Source organism: Venturia canescens, chromosome 1, assembly GCF_019457755.1.
Source record: "Venturia canescens isolate UGA chromosome 1, ASM1945775v1, whole genome shotgun sequence".
Taxonomy (NCBI): domain Eukaryota; kingdom Metazoa; phylum Arthropoda; class Insecta; order Hymenoptera; family Ichneumonidae; genus Venturia; species Venturia canescens.
In genome coordinates this window covers 34093925-34109797 of record NC_057421.1, presented here as the reverse complement: position 1 = coordinate 34109797, position 15873 = coordinate 34093925, and the positions used below count along the sequence as shown (strand labels likewise).

Here is a 15873-nt window from a genome sequence, read left to right as displayed (position 1 = left end):
GAAATATTCCATTTATCTTCGTAAATGAAAATGGATAATCACGACATTACGGAAATGCGCTAGGAATACTCACGCGTACGAATCGTCGAATGCGAAGAATTTCATTCGAGTATCATTCGAATGAAATGAATTTCTGGATTTTCTTAGTTATGAAAATTTTTTAATGAATTCCCGACAATCTGAAAACATTGAGTTACTAATGGCAGTTTATAATTCACACAGATTTATCAATGTTTTGCGAAAACTATGTGACGAGAAATTTGATGTCATGTAGACATTAATTATGCTGATCTTCGTACCGTGCTCTCGCAAGGAAGGTGCATTTAGAGTATGAGGTTTCTCATGTTATTAAAATGAGATGGCTCGTCTTATGTTTGCACACAAAGACACGTCGGAACGCAAAATCCGGCATTAGGTGATTACACTGAGCCTCGGGTTTACCATTTATACTGTGTTCTCGTAAAAATATGTGTTTTTTTGGAAGCTCAAAACTTACTCATCTGTCAACAGACGTTATGACTAAAAGACTATTTTCATTTCATCTTTATACAACGGAATATCTCTGCTGTGCTCTTTTTCCACGTTCAGGTGCAACTCTGTATCATTTGCCTGAACCAGAAAATCATAAGTAAAAAAATAAATATCCGGAAGACTCAAGTCTACGTCTTATAGAAAAAAAAATCGAAAAGCTAGCAAAGAGAACACGTAGCTCTGTTTCGTGCGTTTAGATATCGATCGCTCGAAATGTTCACTTTTTCATTTCATGAGTTTCTAAAACATTGGTGACACTTGATTTACGTTCCTAAGAAATATGATAATTGCGTTCATTCACTCTTGTATGCATGCGCGTATACACAGGTAAAAAGTGCTCACCCGCTGGTGGGTTTTTCAGGAGAAACATCGCATCACATTTGGCCCACGAGATTCCGAAAAAACACGAACGTTGCGGTGTTCACCCGCAATACACGTCGCCGCCACGATTCTGCATCTGTCACACGATACTTCCGGGTCGACAACGACTCGGTGACGAAAAAAACGAAAAAACAAACGAAAGAAAAGGAAAGCACTGGAAATCAATAAACACAAGGAAAAAAAGAAAAACGAAAAATGAATTAAAAGGAAAGCAGATGGACGAAATAACAGCGTGAAATATCGGTCGAGCTTTTCAGATCGTGTGCGGACAAGGGACGAACTTCATCGCCACGCAGCGTGAAGCGCAATCCCTCTGCCGCATCGAACGGCGTGTGCTGCCTACGAGAAACGCGTCCACTCACCCTGGAACTCCTATGTAACGTATATGTCAATAGCTGATGTACAGAAGGGCGTTACTCCCGACATTTTACGTGTTATGGCATAAAGTTTGTACCTTTTTTCGTCCTACCTAGTCGTATATTTATATATGGCATGTATACATATATACGAATTCGCTCGGGGTACTCCAAAGTCACCCCTGTGCGACTCCACCCTCGGAAAGGGAACGTTTGCTACCGCCATCGTTTGGCTCCACAGCGAAATCTCCTAACGAAATACAGCATATCTAGGTTCACTTATTCCCACTTTCGTAATCGATGAGAAAAACGTTGTTGTTGACAAACGGGAATAGCATTTCATGCAACTCATGGGATAGGTTTTGCGGAACCCTCCTTATTACCTACTGAAAATTTTCAGTTATGCATTCTCGAGTGCTTGAATGCTGTTTATTCCGTGGCTCCCATTGACAAAAAAGTAATTGATGCGTCCTCACCGACCGTCGTTTGCTACTGTATCGACTGACGTAACGCTCAGTTATCAAACTTGTTCGATGTTGGACACTGTCGTTGGACTTTCAACTCTTCAGTGAGACGTGCATCGAACCGAGTGATCAATTTGACTCTCGAGTGTGAACATGATTTTCAAGGAAGTCGAAAAATTCAACACAAAAACACAACAAAAAATTTGAATGAAAAGAGATAAATTCATTAAATTTAAATAAATCAACATCTTCATGCATCAGGACTTTTGACGTGCTACTTTTAACTCTATCGAAGCATCGAAGATTTTGTTGGAAAATTCATTGTGCAATCACCACATCACTATAAAAATCATCAAAATTAAGCCTACTTTGCATATAGTTTGCTTGTTAATTGTATCATTAAGTAATGAATAATATAGCAGGAGAAACTCCAAAATAGTCCTCTCAAACTACCTTTTGAATGACTCAATTTTACTCTAATAAAAGAGAACGATTGAATTAATAAAATTTGACAAATGAAGCCTCGTATGGACAATTGAGAAGAATACGTTACATCAGTTCGCCGCGCTTCAACCTTAACCAAGGTTCCGTATAAGAAGATAAAAGAAGAGCTTTCTCTATGGCTGGACAAGACTTACTGCGAAGAATTGCCAGCCGTTGAAGCGTTCGAGAAAAACACCGATAAAGTTTCATTATTTCCGGGACTAGAAGCTTTTATTCAGCGAATATTTAATGCGTCTTATGGTATTACACTAAATAATAAAATATATGTTCTGGGAAGTACGCATACGCGGAAAATGCCACTTGGACATGGAAACTTGCGGAAATCCCTCCCCCGATGATAGGTACTCAAACTTAAAATCTCGGGAGTGTTCGTTTTTATACTCAAACTAATCTTGATAAAAATAATAACATTTCACGATGAAACGACGAAATTTTAACGATTATTCGTACTTCAACAAATTTTTATTGAATGCCTCTGGCCTATTGCCCATTAAATCGAAAAACAATGTGCTAACTTTATTCCTGGCTTTTGCGACTTTCGGCTCATCATGCTTTTTATTCGTTCCGGGTTTTTACTCACTTATATTTCATTGGAATAATATTAACCCGTCAGATAGGTTCGACGTTCTGCTTAACGGAAGCGCCTTCATTGTTTGCGCGATAAAAGGCACTTATTGAATCTTTTTAACCGTCATATTGCAGGGCAACATAGTTTTAAGCAGCCGAAAAATAATTGAAAATTAATACATTGTTAATTTATATTTCTGAGAAATTTCATGATTTTCTATTATACTATTTCAATGACAGTCGATCGATCCATGAAATAATCGCTAATTTGAAATTTGTTGCAGTTCTGGTGCTTTTTCCAAAGCGTGAAAAGCTTCTCTACGTCACAGAAAATTGTGCGAATCTTTGGAAATACGTCGAGTCGGATAAAGATATCGCGATCATCGACAAGTTCGGAAAACGGGGACTGTACGTGACGTACATGCTAACAGTAAACATCAGCATTGGAACTTTTTTTTATCTCATTACACCATTTTTCACGGATTTTGTTTTGGACGCGAACGGTACGGTTTTGGAAAGCAAAGCGTTACCTATCTCAGCCGGAGTATTTCACGACGACGTGAAAAAATTCCACATATGGCATGCACTCCAAGTTCCAACGACTTGTGACAGTGTCATCGCAATTATTGCCCTTGATACAGCGATACCTTTCTATGTTTTGCAAGCCTGTGCTCACATGCAATTGTGCCAAAATGTATTTGAGAGGATAGCCGATAGTATTAGACTTGACGAAACTTTGACCGATGGTGAAGACGATTGGAACACGAAAAGAACTAAATTTTGTCAACTTGTAGTCAAAGGTGTGGTCTATCATTCGGAAATTTTACAGTAAGTCATATTCGGAGTGCATTATTCTGGACGAAAGATTTATATTTGGAATGAACAACTTTCCATTTGTTGTCGAACAGATACACTAAAGATGTGGAAGACATTTTTCAAACAGTCATCCTTGCTCAAATACTAGCAAGTCTAGCAGCGATTTGCGGATACTGTTTCGGTATCTTAGTCGTAGGTCATCACATAATTTACGACATTCAAACATTTATGTAGCACCAAAAATTCTAATCAACGTGACATTTATGAAACAAAGAAAAAACAATGTAAATTAGATCTGATGAAATGGTTTCTTAAATATGTATGGCCTCGCATACAAATACCTACGAGCACTGAAAAAGTATGCACGGTCCATCGTATAAGGGCCTCCAAAGTTAAAAACATTCTTAAAAAGAAGTATAAACAACTTTGGGTTCGGTTTGTCAAAAATTGAACAGAATTGGAACGTTGATTTTTCGAGTATTCAGATGGATAACTTTCTTCGCATGAATTTGACATATGTTTTCGGAATTCAACAATATTTGCATGAAAAAACAAAAAATTGGAGTGGAGAATTGCGAAGCTCGACTTATTCGTTAAATTGGACAATTTTTGTTCGAAAAGCCGAAGAATTGATATATGTTCATAGGGTGATGAAACGGAACGTCCGAAAATTATGACGTGTTTGTTGTCAGTGACCGCAGAGCTGCTTTTAATATGTTGGCCACCTGACATTCTTCAGACTGAGGTGAACAATGCTATCGGTCGATACCAAAAAACATTAGCCACCGTTAATACTCAAAACTCACGAATAGACAGCACAGAATATTGGTTGCACTCATCAAAAGTATTAATGCTGACAGGGTCTCAAGGTGGGCGATGCGGCGTATAATCTCCCGTGGTACGATTGGACAAGAGAAGAGGGAAAATTGATTTGCATGATTATCGCAAAATCGCAGAGACCTGTCATAATCACAGCAAGAAAAATGGCAATTATGTCACTTGAAACGTTCACGTGGGTACGTTGACAATCTGTTTCGACGTGATGTTTTTTATTCAATTTCTTCATATTCAACTTTACCTTTGACTAATGTTAACAGGTTATGAAAAGTGCCTTTTCGTTGCTAACTCTACTGCGACAGATTTTGGAGTAATTTCGAGTATAGTGTAGCATAAGAAATTTTAAGTTGAAAGGTTTTTCACAATCGTCGACAATTATTTATAATCCCTATGAGATTTCGATTTGTAGAATTCTATAGAAAATAAACATGGAATTTCGAAAATCTGGTATTTATACATGAATGAGTAATAACATATCCAGTGACGATATCGAAGTTTGAACATTTTTACTGTCAAATACAAACTGAACAAAAAAGTTTCAACCTCCACCTGCAGCTGGGGAGATCAATTGAAAATAATTCTGACATCTGGTCTCGCATAGTCGTCGAGAACTCGCTTCAACTTCGGTAATACATTTTCGAGAACTTCAATGCAATGTTCTCGAGTGCCTCGGGGCTCAATTTTGTGTAAAATTTTGAGCGAATGTTCGTGCAGAAGGGTCGAAAGTTCGACGAAGGAATCAACGAAAATTATACGACCTGGCTTATGGATTGGTAACTTATGAGATATTTTTAATATCACAATTTTCAGTCGTTGACATGTTAGGATCGATTCGAAACTTCACATAGGAGGACGTGTCAGTTCGAGCAGAAGCTGCTTTGTTCTCGTATGGTAATGTGACTAATAGTATTCGATGGTTATAACAGCGGTTCAATGACCGTATAACAGATAATATATTGAAGAAGAATTATCCAATATTTAACCATTCGAAATGGGAGCTGCTGACAAACTGTTATGAAGTTTCAAAACTAAGTCTTTTCTTGTTGATGAATTTTTTAAGCATTCGACAGCGTTTCGTTGAATAACATAAGAACAAATCTGCGCATGTGCAGGTTATTCGTAATCCGAGAAACGTAGTATTAGGAATATTGTGTGCTCCCGGATTCGTGAGATTTTCAACGCAAACATCTTAACAGCACTCATAAGTTTTCTCTATAGAACCACACCTTCATCAGCTAACCATGAGACGACGGAATTTTCGTGATTATTTTCATTTTAATGAGGTTTTGTTGAAGCTTACCGGTTTATTGCCTTTTAAATTGGGATACGATTGTTTGGCCTTATCGATTAGTATCATAACTATTTTCGCATGTATTTTCGTGTTCGGTCCGGGATTCTGGGCATTAATTTTTCGCTGGAACAATATTACCCCACCAGAAATAATAGCTATTGTGCGCGAGGAAAACGTCTACGTAGTTTCCGCGATAAAAGGCACACATTACTAATCATACATACTTGGAAGTTGGAACAAAAGAAAAATATAAATAAACAAAAATTATTAGAATAGCGAACGAGTGATAATTCCACTTTGAAGACAGAACGGTGTTTTACAGCTTGCATTTTGATACTGAAACGTCACGAGCTCTACAGATTGACAGAAAGCTGCGAAAAGTTATGGCGACACGTAGAAACTGAGAGAGATTTGGTGATTGTGGAGGGCTACGCCAAACGAGGATTGTATCTTTCTTATGGTTTCGCCGCAAATTGTTTTGTCGGAGTATCCTCTTGTTTGATTACACCATTGTTTGAAAGTTTTGTCTTAAATGAAAATGGCACTGTAATCAAAAGTATCGTGTTACCCTATTCAGCTGGAATGTTTCACGAAAACGTGAAACAGTTTTATATCTGGTATGCTTTCCAAGTGCCAACAGCCTGCCACAGCGTACTAGCCATGGTGGCCATCGACACTGGACTTTCTTTTTATGTTTTGCATGCTTGCGCTCATATGAGATTATGCCAAGAATTCTTTCAACGAATAAACGAAGACAGTACTCTTGGTAAAGATTTAGAGCTTGATGAAATCGAATGGAATAAAAGAAAACAGAATTTTTTTCGACATGTCGTCAAAAGTGTGTCCTTTCATAAGGAAGTACTTCGGTGAGTAATATCCAGTACACATTTTTCGTGAGCAAATTGTCATCGAGTGAACGCAGTTATTAATGAAATACGTTAATCAGATATTCGGATGATTTGGAGAAAATTTACGCACCTGTTATCCTCATTCAAACCCTGCAAGGAGTCGTAGCGATTTGTGGCTACAGTTTTGGCACTTTGCTCGTACGTTGTCTGACCAATTACACCGTTGAAAATAATTTTTTTCATGATGCATGCTCAGTTGACCGGAAAGTTGTTTTGAAGTCTACGAATAATTCGCGATAAATTATTCGAAACGTTTTATTTGAAAGCCACTTAGTTGGTTCTCTTAAGATAAGAAAAAATGTAAAAACGTATGAGGAGACTATTTCTGATGTGCAGGGAGAAGAAACGGAACGTCCAAGGAGTGCAGCTTGCGTGTTAGCTGTGACATTTCAATTACTTTTATTGTGTTGGCCACCGGACGCTCTTCAGGATGAGGTAAGAACAATTTGAATGGAACGAGGAAAAAGGCGTAAACCATATGATTCCATTAAGATAGGGCTACGAGTCTTATGCCTTTTTGCTTCCTAGCAATTGATATTTATTGGCTAGAACGAAGCATTGAACGAAAATTTTATAATAGAGCATGAAGGTGGCTGACGCAGCGTACGATCTTCCGTGGTACGACTGGACGAAAAAGGAAGGAAAGCTCGTCTGTATGATAATAGCTAAATCCCAAAGACCCGTTTTATTAACAGCCAAACAATTTGCAATCATATCTCTTCTGACCTTCACATTTGTACGTGACTCGAATTCCATTGGATATTTCGATTGTATTCAGATCTTGTTTTCCGTATGCTTTACTAAATTGTACTTATTAAAATTTAACAGGTCATGAAAACGGCTTTCTCGGTGACTACTCTGTTGCGAAAAGTTTTGTAATATTTTCAAATATGACAAGATGGATGTAGAAAATTATTGGAGCTGAACGTTTCCTTGAAATAAATTTTAAGTAAATTATAAAGAAATCATTTTTATGAAAACTTATCTCATTTCTGGCGAGGGGTAAAGCATGGACTTGCAATAATAATTATTCAATTAAATATCTTGTTCTCAGTAAGTATGATTCTTTAATATTTTTTGTGGCCAACGGTCAATTTTTGCATTTAGGGTGATCACAGCGAATTAGTTACGAATCTCACCTCTTATATTGTCTTTTTATAATATTAAAATTAAGAATTTGACTAATCTTAGAATCTTCAAAAAGATAAGTTTGAGAGATCGACTTGGAACATGCTTGCTACTGGTACGAATGTTTTGAGTTCTATCTTGATTTTTTTTTAATGAAAATTGTCTCAGCACCACTTTCACACTTGCATTGACAGTTTTTTTGTATTTATGTATAGAGTTAGCCAACGAGCACGTTTTTCATTCATGTAAAGTCGAAAATATACAATAATATTTTGTTATAGCTCCTGATTTGACCAGTGCAACGACCGAGTGAATGTGATTTAGTCAAGAATCATTTCGTGAAATAAAAAAGAAGCTTCGGAAAGCACATAATCAGAAAATGTGTTAATATATGAACAAGAGTTTGAGTGGTAATCCGACAACTACAAATGCAACAGATTTCCAGGGTGCAGTTAATATCGATAAATAAGCAATTTGAGATTAAATTGTTGAATTTCATTTTTAGCAACCTGTTCATAATGTAATGAATACCACAAATAAATTTTTCGTTTTCTCATAGCTACCAAACCGAGGAAAGATTTTCAGACTAACTGAACGTTGCTTGGAACAATAATTTATAATAGGAATACTCCAAAGAATTAAAATTCTGGTAACTCGATTAGGTGACCATTTCTTGTATAGATTATCAGCTCAAAAAGTGATTGGGATGGTCGCCTCTGATAAGGCCTTGTTCTAAAGAAAACTGAAGAACATCGAAATTAATGAAGTAGCACGACGCTCCTCAATTCTCTCCATTCCTAGTCCGTTCCTCGATTCCTTTGTTCTTCGTCCATATTCATTTATTCGCAAAATATAATTTTTCTTGCTCCCCTAGCCGAAAGTACGCCCTTTCCGGCCGCATTTCAGGCCGGGAAGAGCATTTTTCGTGGCCGGCTAACTCGGCTAACTTCAGTGCGCTCTGACGATATTTTTGCGGCCGGTGATCCTTTAACATTTCAATATATGAATGTGAAGCCTGTATTCGTTGCCATGATTTTGTTTATTCGTTGCCAAGTATCATTATTATTTGCTTCAAGCGGGCGCGTATAGCGTAGCTTTTATCATTCATGTTATGCGCTATACTGCCATGAACCCGGACGAATAACATACATTTGTTCGTTCAGATGCGAAAACAGAAAATAATGCAACCGAACTAATAAAATGAATATGGTCGTCCGGAATAATGTTGTATTGCCAAATTCCAGGTTCATAGGAAAGCACATATTCATATAAATTGTCAAGTATAGCGGGAAATATTCATATATAAAAATTGTTAACTATCATGGGACTTTGAATCAGACATGTATCAACGAATTATTTATTTGTACTAATAATATTGTTGTATCATTGTGTGATATTTTGTGTGTGTTTTATTACTTTTTGTTTATGTTTTTAATGCCCGCCCCGACCAGCAAAACCTCGGCTTCGCCTCGGTCCTGCAAAAGTCGGGCGGGTACCCCCCCCCCCCCCTCCTCGCAATTGCTAGTAATTATTGAACGTACTTTCGGCTACGGGATCAAGAAAAATAGTATACAACCCACGGCCCAAATGTTGGATGCCCTGGCATGTGCTATATGAAGGCCGAGGCGAAGCCGAAATCCAACTTTCGGGCCTAGGGTCGTAATATACTATTTCTCCAATCCCGAAAGACAAAAATCACAGAAGTAGATAAACCCTACTACCAGGGAGACTCCTACTGCGTTCTTTACTGCAGTGTGCTGTCGGAGGGAGGGCTCAGACCAGCCAATCAAATGTAGTGAAGATAAATCTATTCCAGATCGCCTTTGATCATTGGTCCCCCCCTCCAACATATGTAAAGATCTCCCCACTTCTTGCAATATTAGCGATCTTCTTCAGGCGCTACCTTTATACCTTCGATTCATAAGTAATTCACAAGAGAGAAACATTTCCTTGTGCACGGAAAAAGTTGTTTTGAAACTTTTATTACAATCGGTACATCAGTGTCACGGTTTCACATTGCAAAAACTTGCCTTTGTCATTGTATTGAGCGAGCAGGGAAGAGGGAGCAGATTCGGCGAACGAAGAGCCCCATAATTTTTTATGGCGTTTCTTTCACTCAAATCGTGAAAATTGCAATCAAGGAACGTTGTGTCCAAATAAAGACATTTGGCTATCACAAACCCAACTCAATACCTCTCATTGCAATCAGCAATCGAAAATATTTTCTGAGCTACGCCCCTCAATATTTTTCACCCACATTGGAATCATTTTTGCACATTGTTATAAAAAAATGAATAGTAACGATCATTCATTTGTTATTTTAGAATAAGCATTTTAAAAATATAGCAGTGTGACGAATCCCTAGGTTCGTCTACACTAATATGTATCGTCGCTGTTACATACAAGGTGTCCGACGATTGGTTCAGGCTCGAGGATCAATATTTTGCCGTGCAGTTTGAATACGAATTATAACAAGTATTTCTTATCGGATATAACCGATGTATCTAAGCACTTCATTGACTATATGCCAGATTTTTTCCTATACAACAACTTCGATGAACATAATGTCATGCATAATCTATAAAGGATTTCGTGACTCATCTGTTGAACGACAAAGCACGGAAGTTCCGAAAGTTCATATACATTATTGTTTTTTTACCACCGAATAAGTTTCTCGCGTGTCATATGTAATGAGTTTTTTCTAACCCTCAGACTGCGCATAATCTGAAATATGGTAGATTGGAAGGGGAAACAATGAGTCTCAGTGTTTTGTGACGGGCAGTCCAAATTTCAACATCTCTGCAGCGTGTTCTCCGTGCGATCATCCCCATAAAGAATATAACGTTGGGCTCGTATCAGAGACAACATTTTGTTACTTATGGGCGATCTGTTTTGCTCTACTCAGTTTTGAAGCTTGTTTCTTTTTTGTCGTTAGCATTCGATATTGGCATTTTTAAAAATTTCACTGATACTTATGAATTTATATAATTCTGGTGTCTTTTCCATTTTTTCAATCATTCGCATGTTGATATGTTTGTGGTGATTAATATTGAGTGAAGTTTGGTTTTCTCTTTTTTCATTTGTTACGGTTTTTTCTTTGTATTTTAGAAATAAAAGTGATAAAAAAATTTAAATATACCATTAAACGAACAGTGATTTTTCATTTAAATGAACAAATAGTTGTAATAATTTTTCATAGTTCCTCGGATCTTCGGAAATCTTCCCTTGTACCATTGCCCACTACACCATTTTCTTATTTTTAATCATCTTCATTGAATTTTTTTCCCTATTTTATAATACACTAAATTAGTGCGAACTTTAGCGTTGTTATATGGTAACCCAGCCAAGTACTGCCCTTAACAGACGTTATTTCTCAGTGAATATTTCTATTTGCGCCATCGACGAAGTAGACTAAAAAATTGTTATTTTATAAGGAGCGGTAAAAAAAATATTGACTTGTGTTAAATGTTCCTGAAATTCGAGCAAAGCACAACGTCGTTACAATATTTGATATGCTTTCTTCCGCGCACAAGAAATGCTCTTTATTTATTATATCTGGTTTATTCAATTTTATTTATTTATTACCTTTTTGGTATAGTGGTAAGTTCTTATTCGCTAATTGTGAAACGATTGATGAGAAATTAACGCACAAAAAAAATCAAAACTGAAAATCACGTTACAGTAATGGGAACACGGGATATTTTTTGTTCCTGAAACTCCAACAAAATAAAAATTTTAATCAAAATAATATCAAATTTGATGAAGCCTTCGAAATTTTTATTTTCTTGCTTTTCCACAGAGAGTTGAATATCTACTCGGCAATAATTACTATTTTTGAAGACTGTTTATTGTACTTATCTACTGTTACATACCGTAATTCTACAACTTTAATTCCTTTCGAATACACGTCAATTAAAAGTATGGATCTAATCTCACTTGAATTTTTGAAATCGAAATTCTTTGACACAGTTTGATCGATGGAAAAAAGCTCTGTCAGTCCACGCAGGGCGATGGCAAAAATGGGCTGGCATTTTTACTATTTTGATCGTCCGAACGGTGTGGAAAATTTCACTTTCGAAATTTGCAGCTATGTTTCTCGCACTCACGATTGCGATATATTGACCCATGTTCTTAAAGGTGATTATTGTGAGTCTGATAACTCATAACTTAAAAATATTAGAATTCAATATCGAATCGAGCCAAAGTGATATTTCTGTACCATATTTTTGATGGCGAAAATTTGTATTGAAAATTGCGGATGAAAGGGGTAGCCTTGAAAATTCTTATTCAATGAAATTTTGCTGGATCGTGTTCTTTTATTGAAGATATTTCAAAGAATATACAATTTTATTAACTTTCACCGAATGCCCTCGCGGATCAAACGTCTCCTTAACAATGTTAGACGTACTTTACGTGCACTTGATGTTTCATGAGGGAATTACGTGTGACTAGACGACACATGATTTAGCAATGAATAATTTTTCATCTCCCAACCATCGTCAGAAAAACATCCATTAACTTATGTTCACTTCCGTGGTTCAAGGCCTTGGTTCAGAGAATTTTTTATGACCTTATGGATGCTTCACTGAATAATAAAATCTTATGCACAGCGCGAGACAAGAAATTATCCCTTCCTAGTGAGAAGTGAAAAAAATATCACCCTTGCATGATATTCCATACTAAAATTTCAAAGGTACCGAGTTCTTCGCGCGAATAAAGCTGAACAAAAGACTCATAATGAAGCGACGAAGTTTCAAGGATTATTCGTACCTCAATATGTTTATGTTGAACGTCTGCGGCGTCTTACCGATTAAATTGCAGAATGATTTTGCGAATTTGTTCTTCGTTTTCGTAACACTTGGATCTTTATCCTTTTTAGCCGGACCAAGTTTTTATGGCTTGATTTTTAATTGGGAAAATATTGATCCGTCCGAAAGATTTGACATAGCGGTGACTTCGCATGTTTTCGTCATTTGCATGATAAAAGGCAACACATTTTCCCATATTTCTATTCTTTCTAATATTTTTTAAAAAAATTCTATCAGTGCAGTTATAGTATAATAATTCTTCATATACGCGGTATAGAGAACTGAATATATTTAAAAAAAAAAAATTTCCACCGAATTGTGAACTGGGTACCACGTCTTTTCCTCGGCTTTTTACATTTTTACACAGTTTTTCTAATAAAGTTCCTGGTGAATAAAGCCCTGAAATATGTGTTATGAACAAAAATATTTTGAATAAGAGTATTTTTTTTTGATTGTGCGATTGTCATGAATTATCGATTGAATTTCAGTTTTTATATTGTTTCCAAAACGCAAGAAGCATTACGCGTTATTGAAAAGTTGTGAGAGGTTGTGGAGGCACGTTGAGTGTGAAAGAGATTTGGCAATCGTTGAAGAATACGCCGAGCAAAAATTACAAGTTATGTACATTTATTTAAGTTGCGCCTTCGGCATAGTAATGTGCTTTTTAACCGCACCGTTATTTACGAGTTTCGTAGTAGCCGCTAACGGTACAGTTTTGATAAGTAAAAGTCTGCCATGGTCAACTGGAATATTTCACGATAACGTGATGAAATTTTATATCTGGTATGCTCTTCAAGTGCCGGCAACTTTGAGCGCCATTATAGGAATTGCTGCCATCAACACTGCACCGCTCTTTTACGTTATGCATGCTGGCATTCATATGAGACTATGCCAAAAAAATTTTGAGAGCGTAACCGAAAAAACAATGTTTGAAAAACCTTTGACGAGGAACAATAGTACTTGGAATGTAATGAGAAATAAATTTTTCCAACATGTCGTTAGCGGTATCGTGTATCACTCTGAAATTTTGCAGTGAGTACCTACGAATTTCTGCTTTCGAATGGATAATCCTTTTTTTTTTATATGAAGCCTTTTTCTATAGATATTCTAAAGACGTCGAAGAAACTTTTCAATCTATCATCTTTGCAGAGATATTTACAGCTCTCGTAACCACTGGTGGTTACTGTTTCCTCAGTCAAGTCGTACGTTATTGAACAGTTTATTTGATGGAAGAATATTTGAAAAGTATTTGACTCCGGCATGTCAAGTGTTACTTATATATACTGACAGGTTTTCGTGAATATAAGAATGAAATTATAATCGACGGTTTGTGTGATTCGAAAACAATGGCCGTTAGGGATAATTATAATATTTAACATCTGCTTCTCTTCTGGTTTCTGAACTGCATTGATTTTTCTATCTTACACAATGCACTAGCAGCACACAAAAAACAAAAAGTTACAAATAATCCTGACTCGGTTCTGTAGGTGGCCAAAAAAGACCTTCCAAAAATGGCATTTTGCATGTCGGGATTAGTAGTTCAAATGTTCATATTGTGTTGGCCACCAGACTCGCTTCGAGACGAGGTAAGAATAAATAAGCAGATGAAAAGAATGCTTTCGAGTAAACGCCGAGGCGGGCACATACTCAAGCGTTAAAATGAGCTTTCAGATTAAATCTGATTGAATCTCGTTCAATGTGCATTGAATTGTAGCGTATGTCTTTATTTGTTTTATGATAGAGTTTCAAAATCTCACATGCAGCGTACAATCTCGATTGGTACGAATGGACGAGACAAGAAGGCAAACTCATTTATATTATAATAGAAAAATCACAGAAACCTTTAGTCATAACGGCGAACAAAATGGTCGTCATTTCATTGGAGACATTCGGATGGGTACGTTGACAAACCCCTCATTGAATAATCATATTGTTCCATTCGTTCTACGTTTAGTTATATTATTCTGTTCTTTGTTCACCTCTTCAGCTTCTGAAATCAGCGTTCTCGATGTTTGCTCTTCTACGACAGGTGATGGAATGATTCCAAATGATAGTGTCGATGTATCTTCAAACTCCATGAGTAAATATTGGTACCAATAAACCTTTCCATCGAGAATGTCGTGTGAAAACTTTCTCATCACCCATGCGATGGTAAAAGGTCTTACGTGGATGTAACTTTAGGGTGATACGAAAGATACCAATGAACGTAGTCGATGTCGACATGGTAGCGTATCAATTGTGCATGCGCCTGGTTACCCACGGCACAAACAGCGCCGCTGCTAGATGGTGCTCGGAATGAAAGCCTCCCGGGTCTGTTTTGACTTGGCAATTTCCTGAAAATTTTTGTTAATGCAAATATGTGAAAACTTACCGAAGACAAAATGTCACTGCAGATTATCAAGATGCTGCAGTGTTTATATAAATAAGGAGTTGTATTTTTTTTCTTTTATAATTATGTGTACCAATTGTGACAGAAGTTTTTAAGTAGCGACAGCTACTGGATCCCTTAATCGCAAATGAACAAAGACGATAAGCTTGAAATCGATACTATGACATTACCATGATCTAATTCTATGACCTTAAGAAAATGTATCTCCGGCCGGTAGAGTAATTTTCTTACAGGCAATCTGCAGTAACTAGTGGAAAAATATCTATCTGATCGAGCTTCCAAAGATAGTGTAATAGGTAAGAAGTTTGATATGAAGCGAAGTGACTGGTGGAATCATTTACTGGCTACACAGTCGGTAAATCCCCATGTTATATTTTCAACGGTTCATACGCGGCCGCGACTCTAGATTCCGGTGAACTAACAAGAAACGCACTCCTTGCGGTTTTAAGCAAGGGAACAGATGTATGTCTGTGTTTACCCTAAAAACAATTATTTGCTATTTTGTGAAAAACGTTGGGAACTGAGAATATGACGAAATGGAATGGACCTTAATGATTCCAGACATTTTCCAAGTTCAGACCACGGTTTCGTGACGTGTATGTCCCTTGTTTATCTTTTTGGGCTGAAGAAGTATTTTTGCTGGTGAATAAAATGATATATTAGCGTGAAAATATGAAGAATTGAACGGTTTAAATACGGAGATGCAAAATCCAGTAATTCAGGAGGTATCCACCCTAAACTCAGGTTTGCCAATTATAAGGACGCTCATATTTTCTCGAAAATGATATGCATTGTGACGAGTGTCACATTTATCTATATTTTTATTATCGCAAAAGTGAAAAAGTAAAAGCGACGAGAGGGGCTCGCTGTAGTCAGTGGCTCCCGTCAGCATC

General features: G+C 36.9%; 3 protein-coding genes across 4 annotated transcripts in view; 2 read left to right on the top strand and 1 right to left on the bottom strand.

The window, feature by feature from the left end:
- The window catches only part of Mgat2 (alpha-1,6-mannosyl-glycoprotein 2-beta-N-acetylglucosaminyltransferase), a 42750-nt gene extending 41537 nt beyond the window's left edge, over window positions 1–1213 (bottom strand). Inside the window, exon 1 of one of the 2 annotated variants that reach the window (XM_043411534.1) lies at window positions 874–1213. The gene's annotated coding sequence lies outside the window, so the exon portion shown is untranslated. The remainder of the gene's footprint in view (window positions 1–873) is intronic. The other variant, XM_043411570.1, reaches the window with a different exon arrangement.
- A 1440-nt stretch (window positions 1214–2653) lies between these two features.
- On the top strand, window positions 2654–4838 carry LOC122406240 (odorant receptor Or2-like). The gene is made up of 6 exons (XM_043411594.1): window positions 2654–2903; window positions 3088–3631; window positions 3712–3811; window positions 4266–4364; window positions 4480–4635; window positions 4717–4838. The coding sequence occupies exons 1-6, from the start codon at window positions 2654–2656 to the stop codon at window positions 4768–4770; spliced, it is 1203 nt and encodes a 400-aa protein (XP_043267529.1). The 3' UTR covers window positions 4771–4838.
- Window positions 4839–5632: 794 nt separating this feature from the next.
- On the top strand, window positions 5633–14595 carry LOC122410681 (uncharacterized). Its single transcript, XM_043419071.1, has 10 exons — window positions 5633–5947; window positions 6070–6613; window positions 6694–6793; window positions 6992–7090; window positions 7236–7391; window positions 7847–7898; window positions 13080–13623; window positions 13694–13793; window positions 14079–14177; window positions 14333–14595. Exons 1-10 carry the CDS (start codon window positions 5698–5700, stop codon window positions 14495–14497), a joined length of 2109 nt encoding a protein of 702 aa, XP_043275006.1. The 5' UTR covers window positions 5633–5697; the 3' UTR covers window positions 14498–14595.
- The last annotated feature ends 1278 nt before the right edge of the window (window positions 14596–15873 follow it).

Bases quoted from the DNA above. Each gene is read 5' to 3' on its own strand.
- LOC122406240 (XM_043411594.1), top strand. From the start codon at position 2,654: ATGAAACGACGAAATTTTAACGATTATTCGTACTTCAACAAATTTTTA. The intron at 3,632-3,711 runs GTAAGTCATATT...GTTGTCGAACAG, and splicing joins TATCATTCGGAAATTTTACA to ATACACTAAAGATGTGGAAG. The intron at 4,365-4,479 runs GTGAACAATGCT...TAATGCTGACAG, and splicing joins CTGACATTCTTCAGACTGAG to GGTCTCAAGGTGGGCGATGC.
- LOC122410681 (XM_043419071.1), top strand. From the start codon at position 5,698: ATGAGACGACGGAATTTTCGTGATTATTTTCATTTTAATGAGGTTTTG. The intron at 7,899-13,079 runs GTACGAATGTTT...ATTGAATTTCAG, and splicing joins TTGGAACATGCTTGCTACTG to TTTTTATATTGTTTCCAAAA. The intron at 14,178-14,332 runs GTAAGAATAAAT...GTTTTATGATAG, and splicing joins CAGACTCGCTTCGAGACGAG to AGTTTCAAAATCTCACATGC.